Consider the following 25,815-nt stretch of genomic DNA (forward strand, 5'->3'; position numbering starts at 1 on the left):
AATATACATGGTGCGATTCAAGTCAACAATTATTCACATGCACACCACATCAAATATCCACCAGGTCCAGCACTTGAGTGCACTGCTTTAACTTGGCGAAAACAGGAACTCAGAAGTCAGAAGCAGCCCATAATTGGAATCTATCTAGATCTAGATCTAGATTAATTTCAAACTTTAATTCAGAGCTAGAGCTCTCTATGGCTGTTACTCCTACTAGTTATATAGGTTGGGTATTAAGAAGTAGATATTTTGATTTAACAAGTGCTCCTTCTTTCCTAGTGCCAATTACATACAATATAAGCTTTGCTTTTTTAAAAAGTATGTAGATCTATAATTTTTTTTTTATTGTTTTAGAAAATTTTATTCATGTAGCGTCTAGTATTAGGTTTTGCAATGTTATAATATAAAATATTGTATGTGTTTAGTGAATGGACAATGGGGTCAGTGGTCAGTCTGGACCTGTAGCAAGCCTTGTGGTTTTGGGAAAATAATCAGGACAAGGTAAGGACCAGGTTTGGTTTCAGACTTGCATCTAATTCTAATCTCTCCCTGAATTTCTTAGCCTCTCTGACACAGTGCGTAGACTGGATAACTACATTTACAGGAACGACTTTTCTTGTTAGCGTTAGCATAGGCCTATAGGCCATCTGTTTCAGTTAGCTCACGGATAACGAGGGTGTCATGTGGCCAGCACAACGACCGACAACCTTTACTTTTCCCCAACTAATGTCAGGTACCCATCAGAGATGGGTCGCAATCGGCAATTTACTCTATAATGACAACGGTGTAACGCAGGGGTGGGCAACCTTTTTATTATTATTATTATTATTATATTATTATAGCTTTTATATAGCGCTACGTTCATGCTTATACCATGCTCAGAGCGCTTTTGGTCCCATCTCATTTGTGGACCAGTGGCAGGGGAGGGAGGGGGGAGGGGGTATCTAGAAGTTGGTTTTCCGTGCTGCCTTTAGGCGCTCAGTAATCACAACTCTGCCCGAGTCGGGTGTCGAACCTCGAGCCCCCTTCTAGGTAGCCAAGCCAAGTTCAGGAGCACTTGGCCTCTCGACCACGCTTCCCGGCCGAGGGCCGCATAAAAAAATAAAATTTGGGGACTGGGAGGCCGCATAAATAAATAATTATTTATTTTTAATATATTTGATTTTTTTATATATGTAATGTGTGGGAACACCTGATTTCTTTATTTGTCCGCGGGCCGCATAAAACGCTTCGGCGGGCCGCATGTCGCCCGCGGACCGTAATTTGCCCACCTCTGGTGTAACGTGAACCAGAGCTATAGAAAGGACAACATGGTCTTGCCTTGACCGAAGTGACCTGAGCGTCACACACACACACACAAACAGGCCGCAAGCAGCTCAAACAAAACAGTAAACCAGAGAGATTTCGAGAAGAAAAGTGAATAGTTGAACATAGTACATAACTAAAGCTAGAGAATAGCTTCACACTCGTATTGAAGACCGCAACTATTTTAACGTGCATTACAGACATTGTTTTTTTAATGTGTACCAGGACAAGATGACACACTAGGTGGACCAGCCATTTGTAGAATGTATTTAACTGGCAATTTTTGTTTGAGACACACGTAAAATATTTCAAGAGATCTTGCCTTGACGTTTGTTAATTTGTACCTCTTGATGAAGTCAACACAGATGTCTAATCAGTCCAACACTTCTGCCTGCGTGTTACTAAGATTGAAATTGAAGATTGTTGACGACCCGTTTGATCGTCTAGGAGCTGAGCCGAAGGCTCTTCGAGCTCTAATTTTGAAAAAAAAAAATCTGAGCGTCAAACAGTAAAAAAACAAAAAAACCTCTGTGAACGCACAGTTCTGTCTGGTAGAGACACAAATCAATGCCTATGTAAAGCATTGCTATTTCCGATGCATCTGGTCCCCGAGCGCATGGGCTAGACATGGCCGAAGGCCGAGAACACCGGGAACCTCCGCCATTTTCTTTTGTTGTACAAAGCTAACCGTGGAGGACTCGCCATTAGTGTAAACAGTCCCTTGAGGAACGGCGCATGGATTATCGACAGGGTCATGAGGGCTCTCTTTCAACTCCGCTCCGTGCAATGGGTAAGCTCTCGCCTACCCGAGGACACCCCCACGGTAGTTTTGTTTCGCCATTCATTTAGCCTAACCACTTACTCTAATGGTCGTTTCCACCCGGGTGCCACGATGAGGCAGGACAGCGTACCCGGGTGTAGACGACCCTAATGCTTGTGTGGGTGAAAAGAGACCTCCTCAACATCTGTACCGTACTGTAGCACATCCTATCAGTCCAGCCCCTAGCAGCCGCCGTAGCACATCCTATTAATCCAGTACCAGCAGCCGCCTAGCACATCCTGTCAGTCCAGCACCAGCAGCCGCCGTAGAACATTATGTCAGTCCAGCACCAGCAGCCGCCGTAGCACATCCTGTCAGTCCAGCACCAGCAGCCGCCGTAGCACATCCTATCAGTCCAGCACCAGCAGCCGCCGTAGCACATCCTATCAGTCCAGCACCAGCAGCCGCCGTAGCACATCCTATCAGTCCAGCACCAGCAGCCGCCGTAGCACACCCTATCAGTCCAACACCAGCAGCCGCCGTAGCACATCCTATCAGTCCAGCACCATCAGCCGCCGTAGCACATCCTATCAGTCCAGCACCAGCAGCCGCCGTAGCACATCCTATCAGTCCAGCACCAGCAGCCGCCGTAGCACATCCTATCAGTCCAGCACCAGCAGCCGCCGTAGCACATCCTATCAGTCCAGCACCAGCAGCCGCCGTAGCACACCCTATCAGTCCAACACCAGCAGCCGCCGTAGCACATCCTATCAATCCAGCACCAACAGCCGCCGTAGCACATCCTATCAATCCAGCACCAACAGCCGCCGTAGTGTCCTCACAACTCATCGTCAAGCGCTCGTCGCCATTCTTTTGGCACGCTCTTGCTTTGAGGTGGTGACATTGAGATAAATAATTATATAAGCCACTTTAAAAAAAAAAAAAGGGAAAGAAAATGAATCTTTAAAAAAGGGGAAAATAAAAATAATTCAGGAAACAACAACAAAAAAAAAAAAAAAACAACAATTAAGCCATGTAAACTGAAACAAAAAAAAAAACAAAAAAAATTCAAACCGAAATTTAAAAAAACAAAATTTTCAGCAATGAAATCTCGATTTCTGATATGTAGATTAGTTAGAAGGTTTCACTATTTGCAAATGCAACATTATACACGAGTAATGACTCACTATGTTTATGTCTCTTTTCTATGTCCTCCCCACACTAAAGGCTATGTGACAGCCCGATCCCAAGCTTGGGTGGACTGAATTGTCAACCTCCTAAAGACAATATACAGTCTAGTCCCGATGACTGCAGGCTATCAATATGTCCTGAAGGTACATTAGTTTGTCGCTCACTTCTTTTATTTATTTTTTTCTGTCTATTGTCCTGGCTAGGATCTTGTGTCGCCACTTGTGTGTTGTGTAAATCCGACACTATTTCCGTACACTAGTCTAAGCTAGTCAAGGGACATCACAATGAACAATGCTATAAGAAATCAAGACTTCTGAATACTTCAATGATTTGTTAATGGACCTCATTCACCAATCGTAAACAAACAACATTTAGCCACGTGGTGCTCTATCTCTTCTATATAATTTACGATCTCATGTTTAATTCATGATGGTTGTCCCGTGACAGTTTTTTCCATTGTTTTATCAATAAGATCACGTGATTAAATGTTGTTTGTTTAAGATTGGTGAATAAGGGCCATTCACAAATGGGATGCTGGTCTTGTCTCCCTGGTTTAGACTCGTTTATCTTATCAGTCTCTATCAATCTCCTTCTTTCTCCCAGCCCTAACAGTCTTGTTTTCTTCTAGTATCAAACGGTGAAACATTCAAACTGTTTAATAGAAGTGAAACATTTCAAACTATTTAATAGCAGTGAAACATTTCAAACTATTTAATAGCAGTGAAACATTTCAAACTATTTAATAGCAGTGAAACATTTCAAACTATTTAATAGCAGTGAAACATTCAAACTATTTAATAGCAGGAAAACTTTCAAACTATTTAATAGCAGTGAAACTTTCAAACTATTTAATAGAAGTGAAACTTTCAAACTATTTAATAGCAGTGAAACTTTCAAACTGTTTAATAGCAGTGAAACTCTCAAACTGTTTAATAGCAGTGAAACTTTCAAACTGTTTAATAGCAGTGAAACTTTCAAACTATTTAATAGAAGTGAAACATTCAAACTATTTAATAGAAGTGAAACTTTCAAACTATTTAATAGAAGTGAAACTTTCAAACTATTTAATAGAAGTGAAACTTTCAAACTATTTAATAGAAGTGAAACTTTTAAACTATTTAATAGCAGTGAAACTTTCAAACTATTTAATAGCAGTGAAACATTCAAACTATTTAATAGAAGTGAAACAAACTATTTAATAGAAGTGAAACTTTTAAACTATTTAATAGCAGTGAAACATTTCAAACTATTTAATAGCAGTGAAACATTTCAAACTATTTAATAGCAGTGAAACATTCAAACTATTTAATAGCAGGAAAACTTTCAAACTATTTAATAGCAGTGAAACTTTCAAACTATTTAATAGAAGTGAAACTTTCAAACTATTTAATAGCAGTGAAACTTTCAAACTATTTAATAGAAGTGAAACTTTCAAACTATTTAATAGAAGTGAAACTTTCAAACTATTTAATAGAAGTGAAACTTTCAAACTGTTTAATAGCAGTGAAACTTTCAAACTATTTAATAGAAGTGAAACTTTCAAACTATTTAATAGCAGTGAAACTTTCAAACTATTTAATAGCAGTGAAACATTCAAACTATTTAATAGCAGTGAAACATTCAAACTATTTAACAGCAGTGAAACATTCAAACTATTTAATAGCAGTGAAACTTTCAAACTATTTAATAGCAGTGAAACATTCAAACTATTTAATAGCAGTGAAACATTCAAACTATTTAATAGCAGTGAAACATTCAAACTATTTAATAGAAGTGAAACTTTCAAACTATTTAATAGAAGTGAAACATTCAAACTATTTAATAGCAGTGAAACATTCAAACTATTTAATCGCAGTGAAACATTCAAACTATTTAATAGAAGTGAAACTTTCAAACTATTTAATAGAAGTGAAACATTCAAACTATTTAATAGAAGTGAAACTTTCAAACTATTTAATAGAAGTGAAACTTTCAAACTATTTAATAGAAGTGAAACTTTCAAACTATTTAATAGAAGTGAAACTTTTAAACTATTTAATAGCAGTGAAACTTTCAAACTATTTAACAGCAGTGAAACATTCAAACTATTTAATAGCTGTGAAACTTTCAAACTATTTAATAGCAGTGAAACATTCAAACTATTTAATAGCAGTGAAACATTCAAACTATTTAATAGCAGTGAAACATTCAAACTATTTAATAGAAGTGAAACTTTCAAACTATTTAATAGAAGTGAAACATTCAAACTATTTAATAGCAGTGAAACATTCAAACTATTTAATCGCAGTGAAACATTCAAACTATTTAATAGAAGTGAAACTTTCAAACTATTTAATAGAAGTGAAACTTTCAAACTATTTAATAGAAGTGAAACTTTCAAACTATTTAATAGAAGTGAAACTTTCAAACTATTTAATAGAAGTGAAACTTTTAAACTATTTAATAGCAGTGAAACTTTCAAACTATTTAATAGCAGTGAAACATTCAAACTATTTAATAGAAGTGAAACAAACTATTTAATAGAAGTGAAACTTTTAAACTATTTAATAGAAGTGAAACTTTCAAACTATTTAATAGAAGTAAAACTTTCAAACTATTTAATAGAAGTGAAACTTTCAAACTATTTAATAGAAGTGAAACTTTCAAACTATTTAATAGAAGTGAAACTTTCAAACTATTTAATAGAAGTGAAACTTTCAAACTATTTAATAGAAGTGAAACTTTCAAACTATTTAATAGAAGTGAAACAAACTATTTAATAGAAGTGAAACTTTCAAACTATTTAATAGAAGTGAAACAAACTATTTAATAGAAGTGAAACTTTCAAACTATTTAATAGAAGTGAAACTTTCAAACTATTTAATAGAAGTGAAACTTTCAAACTATTTAATAGAAGTGAAACTTTCAAACTATTTAATAGAAGTGAAACTTTCAAACTATTTAATAGAAGTGAAACTTTTAAACTATTTAATAGAAGTGAAACTTTCAAACTATTTAATAGCAGTGAAACTTTCAAACTATTTAATAGCAGTGAAACATTTCAAACTATTTAATAGAAGTGAAACTTTCAAACTATTTAATAGCAGTGAAACTTTCAAACTATTTAATAGAAGTGAAACTTTCAAACTATTTAATAGAAGTGAAACTTTCAAACTATTTAATAGAAGTGAAACTTTCAAACTATTTAATAGAAGTGAAACAAACTATTTAATAGAAGTGAAACTTTTAAACTATTTAATAGAAGTGAAACTTTCAAACTATTTAATAGAAGTGAAACAAACTATTTAATAGAAGTGAAACTTTCAAACTATTTAATAGAAGTGAAACAAACTATTTAATAGAAGTGAAACTTTCAAACTATTTAATAGAAGTGAAACAAACTATTTAATAGAAGTGAAACTTTTAAACTATTTAATAGAAGTGAAACTTTCAAACTATTTAATAGAAGTGAAACAAACTATTTAATAGAAGTGAAACAAACTATTTAATAGAAGTGAAACTTTTAAACTATTTAATAGAAGTGAAACTTTCAAACTATTTAATAGAAGTGAAACAAACTATTTAATAGAAGTGAAACAAACTATTTAATAGAAGTGAAACTTTCAAACTATTTAATAGAAGTGAAACAAACTATTTAATAGAAGTGAAACTTTTAAACTATTTAATAGAAGTGAAACTTTCAAACTATTTAATAGAAGTGAAACAAACTATTTAATAGAAGTGAAACTTTTAAACTATTTAATAGAAGTGAAACTTTCAAACTATTTAATAGAAGTGAAACAAACTATTTAATAGAAGTGAAACAAACTATTTAATAGAAGTGAAACTTTTAAACTATTTAATAGAAGTGAAACTTTCAAACTATTTAATAGAAGTGAAACAAACTATTTAATAGAAGTGAAACAAACTATTTAATAGAAGTGAAACTTTCAAACTATTTAATAGAAGTGAAACAAACTATTTAATAGAAGTGAAACTTTTAAACTATTTAATAGAAGTGAAACTTTCAAACTATTTAATAGAAGTGAAACAAACTATTTAATAGAAGTGAAACTTTCAAACTATTTAATAGAAGTGAAACAAACTATTTAATAGAAGTGAAACTTTCAAACTATTTAATAGAAGTGAAACAAACTATTTAATAGAAGTGAAACTTTTAAACTATTTAATAGAAGTGAAACTTTCAAACTATTTAATAGAAGTGAAACAAACTATTTAATAGAAGTGAAACAAACTATTTAATAGAAGTGAAACTTTTAAACTATTTAATAGAAGTGAAACTTTCAAACTATTTAATAGAAGTGAAACAAACTATTTAATAGAAGTGAAACAAACTATTTAATAGAAGTGAAACTTTCAAACTATTTAATAGAAGTGAAACAAACTATTTAATAGAAGTGAAACTTTTAAACTATTTAATAGAAGTGAAACTTTCAAACTATTTAATAGAAGTGAAACAAACTATTTAATAGAAGTGAAACTTTCAAACTATTTAATAGAAGTGAAACAAACTATTTAATAGAAGTGAAACTTTCAAACTATTTAATAGAAGTGAAACTTTCAAACTATTTAATAGAAGTGAAACTTTTAAACTATTTAATAGAAGTGAAACTTTTAAACTATTTAATAGAAGTGAAACTTTTAAACTATTTAATAGAAGTGAAACTTTCAAACTATTTAATAGAAGTGAAACTTTCAAACTATTTAATAGAAGTGAAACAAACTATTTAATAGAAGTGAAACTTTCAAACTATTTAATAGAAGTGAAACAAACTATTTAATAGAAGTGAAACTTTCAAACTATTTAATAGAAGTGAAACAAACTATTTAATAGAAGTGAAACTTTTAAACTATTTAATAGAAGTGAAACTTTCAAACTATTTAATAGAAGTGAAACAAACTATTTAATAGAAGTGAAACAAACTATTTAATAGAAGTGAAACTTTTAAACTATTTAATAGAAGTGAAACTTTCAAACTATTTAATAGAAGTGAAACAAACTATTTAATAGAAGTGAAACAAACTATTTAATAGAAGTGAAACTTTCAAACTATTTAATAGAAGTGAAACAAACTATTTAATAGAAGTGAAACTTTTAAACTATTTAATAGAAGTGAAACTTTCAAACTATTTAATAGAAGTGAAACAAACTATTTAATAGAAGTGAAACTTTCAAACTATTTAATAGAAGTGAAACAAACTATTTAATAGAAGTGAAACTTTCAAACTATTTAATAGAAGTGAAACTTTCAAACTATTTAATAGAAGTGAAACTTTTAAACTATTTAATAGAAGTGAAACTTTTAAACTATTTAATAGAAGTGAAACTTTTAAACTATTTAATAGAAGTGAAACTTTCAAACTATTTAATAGAAGTGAAACTTTCAAACTATTTAATAGAAGTGAAACTTTTAAACTATTTAATAGAAGTGAAACTTTTAAACTATTTAATAGAAGTGAAACTTTCAAACTATTTAATAGAAGTGAAACTTTCAAACTATTTAATAGAAGTGAAACTTTCAAACTATTTAATAGAAGTGAAACTTTCAAACTATTTAATAGAAGTGAAACTTTCAAACTATTTAATAGAAGTGAAACTTTCAAACTATTTAATAGAAGTGAAACTTTCAAACTATTTAATAGAAGTGAAACTTTCAAACTATTTAATAGAAGTGAAACTTTCAAACTATTTAATAGAAGTGAAACCTTCAAACAAAAAAAAAAAAACAACAACATCCGCTTACTTCATAGCGGTGAATCATTTAAGATACGATAATTTTTATTAATCCAATCAAATGGAAATTCAGTTTGACTACAATTGACAACCTCAGCGTAACTGCTGTAACAATAACAATATAGATGCAAATACGAACAACATTCACACACGTAACACATACACACTTACAACCAGCGCTCAATGAATTAGACTTCTATGTACTTCTCGATAACGACAAATGACCTTATAACACTGCCCGAAAGTGGGATAAAGGTGTTTTAAAATCTTTCTGTTTTAGTCCTAATGAAAAGAGACGTAACAATTGTTTCATTCAAAGTATTTATTAGCGGTCCGTTCAAGATAAATATTTTGTTGTTTTCTAGCCAAATTTAAATTTATTAAAATTTTTCCTTAACTATTTTTAACGGTCAAACTTGAGTTTGACCAACGAGCGAGTAATTTTGTTCCCAACAACTGAGAAGTTTCTGGGGTAATCGTTCGAGCCGTTTTCGAGATCCGTGTCCAGGTCTCTAAGTCCACCCAGTTTCCACGAAGGTACGAATTGAATAGAAGTACGACCACAACCATGGCACTTACTATTATGGGATACTATCTTTTGTGTTCTCAATCCGACAATAGAGTACTTTTATTTTGTCAGCTGAAACTCGAGAGGGTCTCCCCATTCTATAAGTTAGGGCACACAGACACACAACTCTTCGGCTTCAACAGTGAAACTGTCAGGGATGTAGAACTATTTTTACTAAACTTTTAAGAACTTATTCTGTCTTTCTGGTATAAAGTTTGTAGCCTACACGTTATTTCTCCCACACCCAATCTCAGATCAAGCCGAAATTTGGCACAATTATTACTTCTTTCTCCCCCCCCCCCCTTCCTTTTCCAACTAGCCCACACAAGTGATAGGATCATAGCAAATTGAAAAAGCTAAAACAATTGATACAAATATTTCTAATCGCACAGAGTTATTATTGTTAGCCTAAATCTACTACTAAATTAATTACATGACTGATCCAAACTAATTGATGCAAGTATGCTTAATTAGTTAATATATGCATTGTTAAAAAAATATGATTTTTTTCTTGTTGCAAAGATTATTAACATACTCTTCCATTCGTTCATTTACCAACGGAATTGATTGATGTGAAACTATTTCTCTTTGCTCAAGATCTTAAAACATCACAGAGTTAATAAAACTCTCCACAGATTGTTGGCCGGGTACCTGGGGGGTCAACTGCAAGTTCAGGTGTAATCAATGTAAAAGCGACTGCAACAAGTTGAATGGAAGATGTGACACCTGCGAGCCGGGCTACTACAACCCGTCCTACGGGCCCTTCAATTGTTCTACAGGTCTGTAGTGCTTCTGTAACATTGTCTGTAGTGCTTCTGTAACAGTGTCTGACTTCTGTAACATTGTCTGTAGTGCTTCTGTAACATTGTCTGTATTGCTTCTGTATCATTGTCTGTAGTGCTTCTGTAACATTGTCTGTAGTGCTTCTGTAACATTGTCTGTCTTCTGTAACATTGTTTGTACACCTTTATCTTTGTCTTTACCTCGCCTGTAGTCTTGCCTGTTCTATTGTCTTTACTGTTGTCTGTTTCTGTACTGTTGTCTGTTTCTGTACTGTTGTCTGTTTCTGTACTGTTGTCTGTTTCTGTACTGTTGTCTGTTTCTGTACTGTTGTCTGTTTCTTTACTGTTGTCTGTTTCTTTACTGTTGTCTGTTTCTTTACTGTTGTCTGTTTCTGTACTGTTGTCTGTTTCTTTACTGTTGTCTGTTTCTGTACTGTTGTCTGTTTCTGTACTGTTGTCTGTTTCTTTACTGTTGTCTATTTCTGTACTGTTGTCTGTTTCTTTACTGTTGTCTGTTTCTGTACTGTTGTCTGTTTCTGTACTGTTGTCTGTTTCTTTACTATTGTCTGTACTGTTGTTAAGAATTAAAAATACCGGCGCTTGCCACTGGTCCGCGGTATCGCTTTTCTAGCTGCCGCCAAGATAGCTTTTACAAAAGACTCTAAGTATAATCCATATTCTCAGGGGGACTCAAAGCTTCTATTGATCTCTCACAAGAGCGTATCCGATACACCATGGAAGACCCGCCAATTTACCTTCGCATATACCCACTTTTCCTTTGAGAATAAGTTTCCTTTAACCGCCTTCACCTTTCCCTTAGTCTGTTGGACCGTTGGGGTACCACACACGATCTGTCAACTGTCTTTCCCTATTTCTCTCTGTCTCTTGCCTTGGATAGAATTTCATTCTCTGACAGGCCTTTCCATTCTTCGATGTAATCTTGCCATCGCTTTCTCAGTCTTTCTCTTCTTCTTCCTCCTGGTATTGTTCCCTGAAGAAAGGTCTTTGCGATCCACGAGGGCTTTGTGATGTGGCTATAGAGTTTGAGTTTACGTTTTTTGACAGTGGTTAGTAGGTCATCGTGGGGTCCAATGGCTGTATTCATCCTGTTTCTAATCTCTTCATTCGTGGTGCGGTCTTTGTGATTCCTGAAATCTTTCTGTAAATCTCAATTCCATTGCTAGGATCATCTTCTCAAGATCTGCAGTCAGCGTACAAGATTCGCAAGCATATAAGAATGTGGCCGTGACCAGGGAGCGCATCAGTCTGATGTCGAGGGTTTTGTCTTTGTCTGTCCAGAATGTTTTTTGAGTTTTGACCTTTCCGTGTGTTTTCTCATAATGTCAACATATTACGTTTGACCTTTCCTTGTATTTTGTTTGAATGTCCACCTATGACCAATGACCATTCATTGTGTTTTCGTAGAATGTCCACCTATGACCTATGAGCATTCATTGTGTTTTCGTAGAATGTCCACCTATGACCTATGACCATTCATTGTGTTTTCGTAGAATGGCACCTATGACCTATGACCATTCATTGTGTTTTCGTAGAATGTCCACCTATGACCTATGAGCATTCATTGTGTTTTCGTAGAATGTCCACCTATGACCTATGACCATTCATTGCGTTTTCGTAGAATGTCCACCTATGACCTATGAACATTCATTGCGGTTTCGTAGAATGTCCACCTATGACCTATGACCTTTCCTTGTGTTTTTGTAGAATGTCCACCTATGACCTATGACCATTCATTGTGTTTTCGTAGGATGTCCACCTATGACCTATGAGCATTCATTGTGTTTTCGTAGAATGTCCACCTATGACCTATGAGCATTCATTGGTTTTTCGTAGAATGTCCACCTATGGCCATTCATTGTGTTTTCGTAGAATGTCCACCTATGACCTATGACCATTCATTGTGTTTTCGTAGAATGTCCACCTATGACCTATGACCATTCATTGTGTTTTCGTAGAATGTCCAGCTATGACCTATGGCTTTGAATGCCGGGGATCGTGCTATAGCAAGTGCAGCAAAGAATGTTTGGACAAACAGCTGGGCACGTGTTGTAAGTTCTGAAAACAAAAATCGGAAATATCGAAGGTGGCTTGAGTGAGAGAGAGAAAAAAACAGTAGATAAAAGATATATCGAAGGTGAGAGAGAGAGAGAGAACAGGAGAGGATGGAAGAGAGGAAGACAGAGTGTTAGAGGAAGAAAGGGAGGGAAGAAAGTAGGAAGATAGGTACACAGAGTGTTAGAGGAAGAAAGGGAGGGAAGAAAGTAGGCAGTAGGGTGGCTGTCTGGCCGTGCGGTATGCGCTCTGGACTGTGGTTCCATCGTGTCGATGTTCCCGGGTTCAAACCCTCCCCGCTGCCCCCCCCCCACCCCTTCATCATGCAGAAGGTTTGGACAAGGAAGCAAATTGTTTTTGAGACAATTCCTGTTTTTAGTGCCTACTTTCGAAATGACTTTATCCTCATAGTGTGTTTACGATACAACGCTTTTTTTTCCAATATGTGTATATAATGACACAAACATAATCACCAGCCGGGGGAAATATAAAACAACTCAAATACACTGAAGAAACTTCTAGACTTCTTTTTTCTTTCAAACATACATTCACACTACAGCACTACTTGGCATATATTCTCACAAAACTGTTGAAATAATACATTCACACTACAGCACTACTTGGCATACATTCTCACAAAACTGTTGAAATAATACATTCACACTACAGCACTACTTGGCATACATTCTCACAAAACTGTTGAAATAATACATTCACTCTACAGCACTACTTGGCATACATTCTCACAAAACTGTTGAAATAATACATTCACACTACAGCACTACTTGGCATACATTCTCACAAAACTGTTGAAATAATACATTCACACTACAGCACTACTTGGCATACATTCTCACAAAACTGTTGAAATAATACATTCACTCTACAGCACTACTTGGCATACATTCTCACAAAACTGTTGAAATAATACATTCACTCTACAGCACTACTTGGCATACATTCTCACAAAACTGTTGAAATAATACATACACAACGTAATAGCACTTGACTATATAGATACAACTGAACGGCTTGAGCTTCTCTATCTTCTTAACGTAAACTTTAATTTCACTAACAATCGACTTTAAAGATATTTGGTACTCATAGACTTAACAATTTTGGACCCGCAACAACTCTAGAACCTGCAACAGCTCAAGGACCTGCAACAGCTCAAGGACCACAACTAACTCACTCTCCCCCAATTTATACTTTTTTTAAATAGTCTTTTCTAGAACCCCAGAAACTTCTAATCTAAATATTTCTTTAATCTATGACCTTTAGTTTCTAGAATAAATTAGTATGAGGTCATAGCATCGATTCGTGACAATCTTCAACGCTGAAGATTCATGCGAAACATTTTGTAGAAACATTCTTTTGAAGACAGAGAAGTGAGACATTGAGAGAGATAGAGAAAGAGAAAAATGTAGAGATGGAAAGATAGAGTCTGAGAGAAAGTGAGAGACATAGATAGTGAGAAATAGAGAACCAGAAGAAAGAGACAAAAAAAAAAGAGACAGAGAGAGAGAAAGACAGAGAGTAAAAGAAAGCAAGAAAAAGAGAGAAAGAGACAGGGAAAGAGACAGAAGGAAAGAGAAAGAGAGAAAGGGACGTGGAAAGAGACACAGAGAAAGAGAGAAAGAGACAGCTAGATAAATAGATAGATAGATAGATAGATAGATAGATAGATAGATAGATAGATAGATAGATAGATAGATAGATAGATAGATAGATGACATAGAGAAAAATAGAGAGACAGATATATATATATAGATAAATACAGTGACAGTACTTTAGAGTATGGAAGCAGTATTAGAGTATGGAAGCAGTATTAGAGTATGGAAGCAGTATTATAATCAACTTTGTATACATTTTAATTGTTTCACAAACAGTTTTCTTTCCCAGCTACTTTGACTGGAGTTCCTTTCCTGGTGGCGACCTACCACTACTACTTCCTGGTGCTGCTCATCATTCCCGTGATGACCGTCGTCTCAGAGCTGATCAGGTACGTCCTTAGTGACCAGCCAGCAAGCTGGACTCTGGACAGTCACGGGCCGTCTCAACGCCAGCCACGTAAAGGCATAGAACCCCAGTGCAGGGCCCTCAGCCCTCTGGATGACAAAAGTGGTCATCATCGAACCACGATGGACGAACTATATAAATAATCTTGTGTAGTAAAAAGCTGTGTATTTTGTGTGTGTGTGTAAATTTTGTAACTTTGGATGGGGCTTGAAGTCCTTTAGATTAGATAAGTTCTCTAGAATGACGAACGTCGTACTTTGCCAGTAACATAATCATTTATTTATTTATAGATATAGATCAGTGGTTCCCAGACGTTTTCCTCGACGGAAAAATTCGCACATTCTAAGTATTTAGCGGAACTCTTTCCTTTTTTTGCTTAGAGCAGGGGTTCTCAACCTGTGGGTCGCGACCCCTTTGGGGATCGATTGACCAATAGCCAGGGGTCGCCTAAGATCATGGAAAATATGGATTGTTATTGTCTATCCTACAATTCTGTATTTGTGTATGGGGGAGGGGTCGCGTCAGAGTGTGGGATTGTAAAAAGGGGTCGCCGAGCTTAAAAGGTTGAGAACCGCTGGTTTAGAGAGATTAATTCGCGTGGTGGTCTGCTAGTTAAAGCTATGGAACACCTATTTTGACCCCCAGGATTACTAGGGTTTCGCGGAGCACAGGGAAGCACTGATATAGATGATTCAAATGACGTTTGAAAGATATCTTTTAGTGAGAAGCCTTTAGATCCCCCTTGACGATAAGCCAGACTCCATTTAATGTAACACGTTGTCCTGGTCCTGCTTTCAGGCTCAAGACATCGGGCAGTGTGGATGACGGCGAGGATGTCCAGGACTATTGGGGCTACCCTTTCTACCGTCGGGCCAGCGAGACCACAAGGAAGTTCTATCCAGACGACCACTTGGATGACTTCCGTGACGACGTGAGTAGCGATATCCATACAGGGCCGGATTTAAGTGAGGGCGGGCGTTGCTACAGCCCCGGGGGGACTCCACAAGAAAAGGGCCTCCACAAAAGATATAAAAATATATCCAAATTCTGATGGGCCAGAAACGCTTTTTTTTTTGTAATATTTTTATTTTCCCCCCTTTTTTTTTCGGCTGGTAAAAATTTCGTGATTTAGAAGTGAACGCTTGTATTATGCTCGGAATAAATAAATACAGCCCCGGACATACCACAGTGCGTCTATAAAGGGCCTTACTCTCCACGAACTAAACAAATATACACTTCTTTAAACATAAATATTGATATTATATTTAAGTTGTTATGACATGATTAGGATTTAGTTATTTGTTTCGGGAATGAGGGGAAAGTTTTACTTAGCGACAAGTGACGTGACAGATCTTTAAAAAACAAGAACGCTCTAAGTGACGCTAAAAAGAAGACGCTTCTTGTAGAGCAGAAGAATAGATACGGATTTACGGACATAGCTGACATCGGACGATTCCCTTCTTGATTATTAAATATATTTGTAGACCAACATCAGCGTCGACTACATATTTTGATTGTTTCGGCCTTTCGCCGGTGTTACTGAAGTAGTTTGAGTTCAGTGTTACTCCCAGTCAGACGTAGATCTACACTAGTTAGGCTATATTTCCAAGAATCAACACCGCGCGGAAACCTTAACAATACATATATATATATATATTGAAAGTGAGATTAAATTTAGAACTCTTTTTCTTTCTTCTAAATTCTTCTATTTTCAATCATAAGTGGATTATTAAAGCTTTCGAAAAATTGCAGGGGGATCCACGAAAATCCTGCCCCGCTACCTCCACGTACTTAAATCCAGCCCTGGCTGCATCTATTCGATTAACCACCAACATCAATTGTCGAACATGTTGGCGGCCTCAAAGCTCAAAGCTGGTCGTATTCTACAGTTCAATATAATGTTTTTTTAGTTCAAAGACAATCTTTAACCCTAGCCTAAGGCTTAGTCTGTTGGTGTGGCACCACACATGATCTGTTGACCATCTTTCTCCATTCCTCTATGTCTTTTACCTTGAATAGAATCTCTTTCAATGACAGGCCCGTCAATTTTTTAGATGTTATCTTCCCATCGCTTTCTCTGTCTGCCTCCACTTCTTTTTCGTGGTACGTTCCCTGAATGAAGAACTTTACAATCATGAAGACCTAGCGAAGTGGCAATAAAGTTTTAGTCTGCGTTTTTTTTTATAAAGGGGTCACCATGGGGCCCAAATGACCATTTTGATCCTATTTCGAATCTATTTGTGATGCGGTCTTTGTAGGTGATGCCTTCATTCTCTGTAAAAGGCGTGTCGTCTCCTTTGGACCCTTCAAAGCCTACCTTCGCTAAAATAAGATAAGATAATTTTTATTAATTCAATCAAATGGAAATTCAGTTTGACTAAAATTGACCACCATAAAGTAGCTACTGTAACAATAGCAATATAGATGCAAATATGAACAACATTCACATTGAAGGATCATACACATTCACAACCAGCGCTTTTAAGAATTAGACTTCTATGTACTTCTCGATGATGACAGATGATCTCGTAATACTCTAACCAAACATGGAATGAAGGAGTTTTTAAATCTTTCTGTTTTAGTCCTAATGAAAAGGAGACGACCACTTCGTACAGATCTGATGTAAAGTGGTTTAATGAGTGCAGGTTGTCTTTGAGAATCGTGTGTGTTTTGGCAAGGCATCTTTCATGAAAAAGTTCTTCAAGAGATGGTAGATGATGTCTATTCCTAATCCACTGGACTATTGAAAGCCTATTTTGCTTAAATATTCTTTTCCTATTTTACTGGAGTATTCAAAGTATACCTGACTACAATGTTGTCTATTCCTATTCGACTGGACTATTCAAAGTATACCCTCACTACAATGTTTTCCATTCCTAATGATTGATTGATTTATAAATGGATGGATTGGTGAATAACCCCTGAGGGATTACGGGCACGACATGGCCTAAATTGTGCCGATGTGCCTAAACTCAAACTTAAACTCTATTCCTATTCGACTGGACTATTCAAAGCCTACTTTTGCTAAAATGTCTTCTTTATGTTTTTCAGGACGATGATTTGGATGATTTTGACATCGACGATCTGGATTTGTATGGAGAGGACTATCTGGATGAGGTTGATGATGTAAAAGTTAATAGAAAACCAATCAATCAAATTTTCTATTAATTCATTCATTCATCAATCGATCAAACCATCCATTCATCAAATCCAATCAATCAAACCATCCATTCATCTAACAATCAATCAAACCATCCATTCATCAAATCAAATCAATCAAACCATCCATTCATCTAACAATCAATCAAACCATCCATTCATCTAACAATCAATCAAACCATCCATTCATCTAACAATCAATCAAACCATCCATTCATCTAACAATCAATCAAACCATCCATTCATCTAACAATCAATCAAACCATCCATTCATCTAACAATCAATCAAACTATCCATTCATCTAACAATCAATCAAACCATCCATTCATCTAACAATCAATCAAACTATCCATTCATCTAACAATCAATCAAACCATCCATTCATCAAATCAAATCAATCAAACCATCCATTCATCTAACAATCAATCAAACCATCCATTCATCTAACAATCAATCAAACCATCCATTCATCTAACAATCAATCAAACCATCCATTCATCTAACAATCAATCAAACCATCCATTCATCTAACAATCAATCAAACCATCCATTCATCTAACAATCAATCAAACTATCCATTCATCTAACAATCAATCAAACCATCCATTCATCTAACAATCAATCAAACTATCCATTCATCTAACAATCAATCAAACCATCCATTCATCTAACAATCAATCAAACCATCCATTCATCTAACAATCAATCAAACCATCCATTCATCTAACAATCAATCAAACCATCCATTCATCTAACTATCAATCAAACCATCCATTTATTAAAAAGATCCATTTATAAATCAATCATTCTAAACTGTGAATAGACCGTGTTTTTAATGACATAACTGTATACATTTAGCTCTTGTGGTACGAAGGGAAAATAACCCCTGAGGGATTACGGGCACGACATGGCCTAAATTGTGCTAGTAAAGTTCCCTCTTCAGACGTTGCTGTCTATAGGGCAGATTATGTAAAGCTCATCTGTTTCTGTGGTTAACGAGGGTGTCATGTGACCAGCACAACGACCAACCGCCTTTACTTTTCCCCAACTAATGTCAGGTCAGAGCTGGGTGGACTTAGAGGCGCCCGAAGATCCCGAAATAAAAAATCCCAGTCTTCGAACCCCGGTCCCCGGTTCGGAAGTCAAGCGCTTTACCGCTCAGCCACAGCGCCTCCCTAAATTGTGCTGATGTGCCAAAAATAAAAAATAGAATAACAAATACTCTTTCTCTGTCTTTTATTTTTTCCTTCTGTTCCATCGTAATGCTCTCCCATTAAGACTTTTATCTTGCCAGAAGATCCAGAAGTCTCTTTATCGTGTAAGAACGCAATTTGTAAGTACATCATATCAGGCACATTTTTACAAACCTTATATCAACTCACTGTGTCTGTCTGTCTGTCTGTCCGTCCGGTAAAAAGTTTGTACACGTTATTTCTTCCACAGCCAATCTCGAATAAAAATTTAAATTTTGCTATTTCTTTTACCTGACAACATACGAATCAATAAAAAAAAATTAACTTTTGAGTTCATTAACTACTGGTAATTAATTACTTTGTTTTGGTATCTCGAACACGGGAAAGAAATTGTACTTGACTGAAGTGGTGGTGTAAGCTGAATTAGTCTACTTTATAGGTCGTCATCTGCGTCTTTCAACATGATAAAATAGAAAGAGACTATAGAAACAATAGATAACTATACCATCTTCCATATTCATAAGCTCTCCACTAGCAGAGTGGTTACCGTGTTGACTTTAGAAGCCTGAGAAGGCTTAAGCTATGAGTTCAAATTTAGGTCGTTCGACTTTTTTTTTTAATTCTTTTTTTTATATTGTTAGTCTAGCTCTGTTACAAATTTAATTACATAACTGATCCAAACTAATTGATACAAATATGCTAGATATAAGTTTTGATTTTTTAATAGTATTTTTAAATATATTTTCCTGTTTTAGAATCGTTTTCTAATTCCCCGTGGGTTATGTTATTAAGGATCTAGGATTAGATCAATTTCTATTTCTTTGCGATACTACTGTTATCAACCAAAAACAAGATCATGGCGTTAATATTCATTGTGCCTGGGCGGATTCTTCGGGGTCCGCTTCTGAGTTTATGATAACACAAACTCTTTTTTTTTAAATCTTATTTTTCTTACATTTCATTGTTATTGCAACCCCTCGTACCCCTCTCCCCAGCGATGTCTTTGGAGGAGCTAAAGGTTACTAGTGCCACCACACATGTTAATGATTGTATACCTTACCTTACCTTACATTTACCTTACCTTACATTTACCTCCACCTATCCCTCAGTCTGTTGGACCGTTGGTGCACCACGCAAGATTTGGCAACCGTCGTTCTCCATTCATCTCTTTGTTTGCCTTAGTTAGAACCTATTTCAATGGCAGACCCGTTCATTCTTTTATTTTGTCTTCCCATCGCTTTCTCTGTCTGCCTCTTCTTCTTTTTCCTGGTACTGTTCCCAGAAGGAAGGTCTTTGCGAGCCCCGAAGACGTTGTAAATATGGCCATAGATTTTTAGCTTGAGTCTTTTACAACAGTTTGCAGGTCATCATGGGGTCACTACAGTAACCCTGTCTCTAATCTCTTGGTTTGCGATGCGGTCTTTAAATAATTGCATACATGACTAACACTGGCGTTGTTTTCAGGTTGACCCACAGGTTGTGCCTATGGAAGAACCGACCAAGTAGGTTACAATTCTCTAGGTTTATGTTGTAAAATCACTATGTCGTAAATCATTAGGCTGTATGTCTATTTTGTAAATTTTCGAATTGTAAATCTATATGATGTAGAGACTCCAAAATTATGAATGTCTATTTTTGTAAGCCTCTTCTTTGGTAGTATTTGTTATAACTGTGTAGTCTTGTAGACTATGAGGGGGGGAGGGTGAATGGAGCGGCTTAAAAATGCTCCATTGTGTTTTTACCGTAACCTTCATTAAGAGAAAAAAAAATTGCTGAATATGTATAAGTTTAATTATAATGGGAAACGTGGTCGAGAGGCTAAGTGCGCTTGAACGTAGCTTGGCTTGGCTACCTATGAAGGGGGTTCGAGGTTCGACACCTGACTCGGGCAGAGTTGTGTTTACTGAGCGCCTAAAGGCATTGGAGTTTGGACCAAAGCGCTCTGAGCATGCAATCATGAAAATAGTGCTATGTAAAAGCTATAATTTTATTTATGGTATTGTCTTTTTTTTAAAAAAAAGGTATTTCTAATGTTTTCTTGTAAATCTAGTTTTGAATATTGTCAGTAAAAGCAATAAAAGTCATGTTTCCCATTCAGACCTTGTGATGATGTTAAGGTCATCTGTTTCTTTAGCCAACGGTTAACGAGCAGGGTGTGGCCAGCACAACGACCAACCGCCCTTACTTTCCTCAACTATAGTCAGGTACGTATTAGAGCTGGGTGGACTCAGGGGCGCCCTAAGAATCCCGAAATTCAAAATCCCTGTCTTCGCCGAGATTCGATCCCACGACCCCAGGTTAGGAAGCCAAGCGCTTAACCTCTCGGCCACAGCGCTCTCCTCAACATTACCAATGTTTACACACAGATTAAATTAAACAACCTTTATTTTATAGCCTAAGTTGAATCTTTCTTAATACTTTAATGAGAGCCGTCGGCAACAAGATAAAAAATTCTGTTCATTTCAATACGTATTGACCTATTGAGGTTCTAGATTCTTTCAAATTGTTCGTACGTCAGAACTGTTATAATTTCTTTCGAGTGACGTACCCTTGTTCTATTGACGTCTTGTGCGTGAAAAAAAAACAAAAAAACAGGCTCGTTAAGTTAGTCCAGTAGAACCGAGACCAGTTGTTAGAAGGCGTCAACGCTGAACTGCGACGTTGCGACTAATAACTCGTTGCCATGTCATAGGTCCAACGTCCCAACCGTTGTGACGTGGCAACGAGCTATTGGTCACTTTCAGGGCTGTGTTAAAGCCTTAGCTCGTTTGACCGGGCTCCTGACATTCAACAGGCGCCTTCGTGCTTGCAATAAACAGTCAACGAGATATTAACAATATAACTGTTTAATGAGATGAATAGACTTTATGATGACAAAGTGATGAAGTAATATCATTGTAGCTACATGTTTTACAACATAATTGTTGTATTACTTCAATAATCATCTCTCCACCTTGCTGTCCCACTACGTAGCACATTAATGTTCACAATCACAACACAACACACTGCTGACTCGACTCTAGTATGATAAGTATCTAGTGTCGACTTCGAATCCCATACTAACTCCCTGTAAAGACAAAAGTAAAGACAAACTAAAAAGGTCTAGTAGACTATCACTATGGCATCGAAACAACTGCGAAATGCAGTCATGCCTTAGATACTCATCCTAAACAGGGGAACACAGAAGAATCTCAAAGAAAACGTTTCACCAGCATAACAAAACCACTCCATAAACTTACAAGCAAGCCAACAAAGAAAGTGCGTTCAAAAATTGTGCACTTATTAAACATTGGTGCTATAATACCATAACCTACGCACCGACAGTCACAACTGCTGTTTGCAACGTCACAGGAACAGTGTTCAGGCCTCCTATAACTATTGGTTTCTGCTGAACACGGACATGTCATTACGAAACTCAATCCCTATTGAAGTAGGTCACATCACATCATCTTGAGCTGCATTCTTAATGTCAGAGTAACAGACAACGAAAATCTGAGTCTCTTTTGATGGAAAGATGCCTAACGTAAGGGAGGTGAACAGGGAGACTCGCCCAGTGCCGAAAAATCTGGACAAATCTGGTAGGTGGTCTATGCCCCTGACGGTACACCAAGATGAGATGAGATGATCTTCTAATGGATCGCATTTCATCAATCATTTATCATTTTAAAAATCTTCCGTGTACCCTTTTCCTGCGTGGTAAGATTTACAAAGCTTTTAAAATGGCGCAGTTTTGTCAAAAGCTGTCTTCAATAAATCAAACACGTTTGCTTGTTCAAATGCTGAATTGTTGCAGTCCAGTGTTGTTTCTTCCATACCCTAATCCTGACACCAAGTAAACACTAACCCTATGCTTAAACGTTGGAGCCCCGACGCGTTTTCTAGCATTCTTCACTGCAGAAACGCTTTCTTCTGACATCTAAAGCTCATTCTTCATCCTTTCAAAAAGGCAGGTCGTCATTATTCCTCCTATTAAAAAGGCAGGTCAAATTAAGTGAAATAAAGAAACGTTGGGGCAATGGCCGATACTGAAGTGTGACTGACAATTAGGACACAACTAGTGTAAGTATTTCTTTATTAGGCATATCTATCGTAGTATTATTTGTATGTCCAGCGAGACCTCATGTAGTAGGCCTGTTTTGGTCCGAATAAGACGCCAACAGAACTCTGGTTTAACGCTCTTAAGATATTCAACTGTTTTGACTCGCGCATACTGTCTAATTTTTTATGAACTTTTTGAATAATGTTTTACTTGAAAAATATTCTAATATGAATTTATAGAAAATAACTACATTGCAAATACAACTGATTTTGTTTCCCTTTGAAAATAAAAAATGCCACAAAGAATAAGATTAACGCTTCGAGGGTCGTAGCCGAAAAATAATATTTTAAAAAGTTCATTTATAGGTCAGTATGTTTGTTCAATACACTTGTAACTTTGTTTAGCTACAGACGGGAACGCATTATGAAGCGAGTATTTCCAAATGAAGTTAAAAGTCTATGTCAGAAAAAATTACAATGCGCAGGTTTAAAAAACAAAACAAAATGGGGGGGGGGGGGGTTCCAGAGAGAGAACAAGAGAGAGAGAGAGAGAGAAGGAAAGAGAGCGGGACCCTCAGTTCGGAAGCCAAGTGCTGTACCACTCGGCCACTGCGCCTCCCAATAACATAATGCCATGAAGAAATTGTTTAAACCTAAGATGTTACATTTTTCTCCTGGGCATTAAATTAGTAGCCTGAACACTTATTAACTACTCGCAGTGGCGTAGCTAGGTTGGGCGGAGGGGGGAAAATTTGAAAATCCCCCGAGCGCCCACTTGATGGTTGCTCCCAAATGAGTGTTTAAAAGTTTTTTTGTTTTTTTAATTAAATATTGAATATTACGCAAAACGCAAGAGGGCCAAAGAGGTCAAGCGCCCCCCCCCACCTCCGGCCCATCAAATGATGGCCAATTCCTATCTACGCCATTGACAAGACGAATCATTTATATTCTTTCACCTTATTTCATTTCAGCAGATTCTCTTTCAAAATCTTTTGAAAAATAAACGAGAGACATGCCCCCCCCCCCCCGGAAAGGTCAAAGGCTACACAGTGAGTACGCTACTCAGAATCACGGGAAAAAAAAATCTTATCAAAGCGCTACCTGTGTGTTTTAGTGTGTATGTGTGTGTGTTTGTGTATGTGTGTGTGTGTATGTGTGCATGTATGTCAAGGGACGAAATTCGACCATTGTCTTTTTTTTTTTTTACTAAATGATACTAAAGGTTCTTGACTCTCCATAACTTTGATCTGTTGTTAGTAAACGTATACCTGTTGGGTACGTCTTTAAATGTTCATACATCATTTCCATCATTGTATATCGCTTCTTAATCTTATATACACGTAAATGTTACAGATTTGGTATTTACACATATCGTTCAATTACTTTGAAAAAAAAAATGAATAGCCTTAGGCGCTTCTGAGCTGTCTTATGTAGATAAGTCAAACGGAGGTAGCTCTCAAAAAAAGAAATCAAATAACAGCCAAAGGCCAACAATATAGGTAAGTCGACGCCGATAGCGAAAGTTGAATATGACACATGAGACTATAAATAGGCAGTAGTCATAAATAGAGCCCAATTATCTGGACACAGACTGAACCATGACACTATTAATTGGCAGCAGTCATAAATAGAGCCCAACTATGTGGACACAGACTGACACATGACACTATTAGTTGGCAGCAGTCATAAATAGAGCCCAACTATCTGAACACAGACTGAGCCATGACACTATTAATTGGCAGCAGTCATAAATAGAGCCCAACTATGTTGACACAGACTGACACATGACTCTATTAGTTGGCAGCAGTCATAAATAGAGGTCAACTATCTGGACACAGACTGAGCCATGACACTATTAATTGGCAGCAGTCATAAATAGAGCCCAACTATGTTGACACAGACAGACACATGACACTATTAATAGCCAGCAGTCACAAAATAAAGCTCAACTATCGAAATACAGACTCACCCAATTCAAGGCTAACAAAGAATAAATTGTACGATTTAATTCGTAGAACCAACATCGTTTTGTGTGTGTGTATATATATATATATAATATAATATATATATATATATATATATATATATATATATATATATGTGTGTGTGTGTGTGTTTTTCTGTATATAAAAGTGAGTAAAGTTTTCGCATTTAGAATTCAAATGCGATCTGTAAAGGGGCGAACATTGTAACTTGTTAGCGTTTCTTTACAACGAGGCTGTTCTACTTACGGACTGTATGTATTGATACATCAGGGTACTATTCCACTATTTGCTTAGAGTTACAAATTAATTAAACCGCCTTGTCATAGAGTTCAATATTATTTATTTTTTTTGTAGGTGGAGAGAACCTTTAAGGCATTGTTCAATACCGAATCACAAAACATTGTCAACGACTTCTCAGTTAATAAAAAACATAGAGTTGGTGTCCAGTTCACTAAAATGTCTTCAATAAAACCTAAACATTTGTGTATAAAGTAAATATTTCTGTGTTGTTTTTTTTTAAATTCCTAACAGCTGTAAATTTCAAAAGTGTATTTGTTCTTTTATCAATTGTTAAATAATCATTCACTTTAAAGAAGCCAAAGGTCTGATCATTAGTATAACTGCCATTAGCAAATAAATAAAATAAATAATGATTATAACTATTATTAGGTACGAATACCTTTACGTATAATTACATGCATAATGTTGCTGTCAAAATGATCTATTCACAAAGTTACTAACATAATTTTACTGTCATAATGTTACTGTCATAATGTTACTGTCATAATGTTACTGTCATAATGTTACTGTCATAATGTTACTGTTATAATGTTATTGTTATAATGTTACTGTCATAATGTTATTGCTATAATGTTATTGTTATAATGTTATTGTTATAATGTTATTGTTATAATGTTACTGTCATAATGTTACTGTTATAATGTTATTGTTATAATGTTATTGTTATAATGTTACTGTCATAATGTTACTGTTATGATGTTACTGTC

The 25,815-nt window shown here is 35.8% G+C and overlaps 1 protein-coding gene across 9 annotated transcripts; it reads left to right on the forward strand.

The window, feature by feature from the left end:
• Window positions 1–108: 108 nt before the first annotated feature.
• On the forward strand, window positions 109–23,875 carry LOC106066612 (platelet endothelial aggregation receptor 1-like). 9 transcript variants are annotated; one of them, XR_008775903.1, is made up of 11 exons: window positions 109–225; window positions 426–501; window positions 3,293–3,399; window positions 10,194–10,337; window positions 12,317–12,409; window positions 14,316–14,415; window positions 15,231–15,363; window positions 17,484–17,564; window positions 20,250–20,287; window positions 22,732–22,844; window positions 23,795–23,875. XR_008775903.1 is itself a non-coding variant. In XM_056017252.1 (10 exons), exons 1-10 carry the CDS (start codon window positions 198–200, stop codon window positions 23,817–23,819), a joined length of 825 nt encoding a protein of 274 aa, XP_055873227.1. In that variant the 5' UTR covers window positions 109–197; the 3' UTR covers window positions 23,820–23,875. The 9 variants fall into 9 exon arrangements, 5 of the variants coding, with proteins under 5 accessions (XP_055873227.1, XP_055873229.1, XP_055873230.1 ...); XR_008775904.1 differs by having other exon boundaries at window positions 23,798–23,875; XR_008775905.1 differs by having other exon boundaries at window positions 17,484–17,558.
• The last annotated feature ends 1,940 nt before the right edge of the window (window positions 23,876–25,815 follow it).

Source organism: Biomphalaria glabrata, chromosome 18 (genome assembly GCF_947242115.1).
Source record: "Biomphalaria glabrata chromosome 18, xgBioGlab47.1, whole genome shotgun sequence".
Lineage (NCBI taxonomy): Eukaryota > Metazoa > Mollusca > Gastropoda > Planorbidae > Biomphalaria > Biomphalaria glabrata.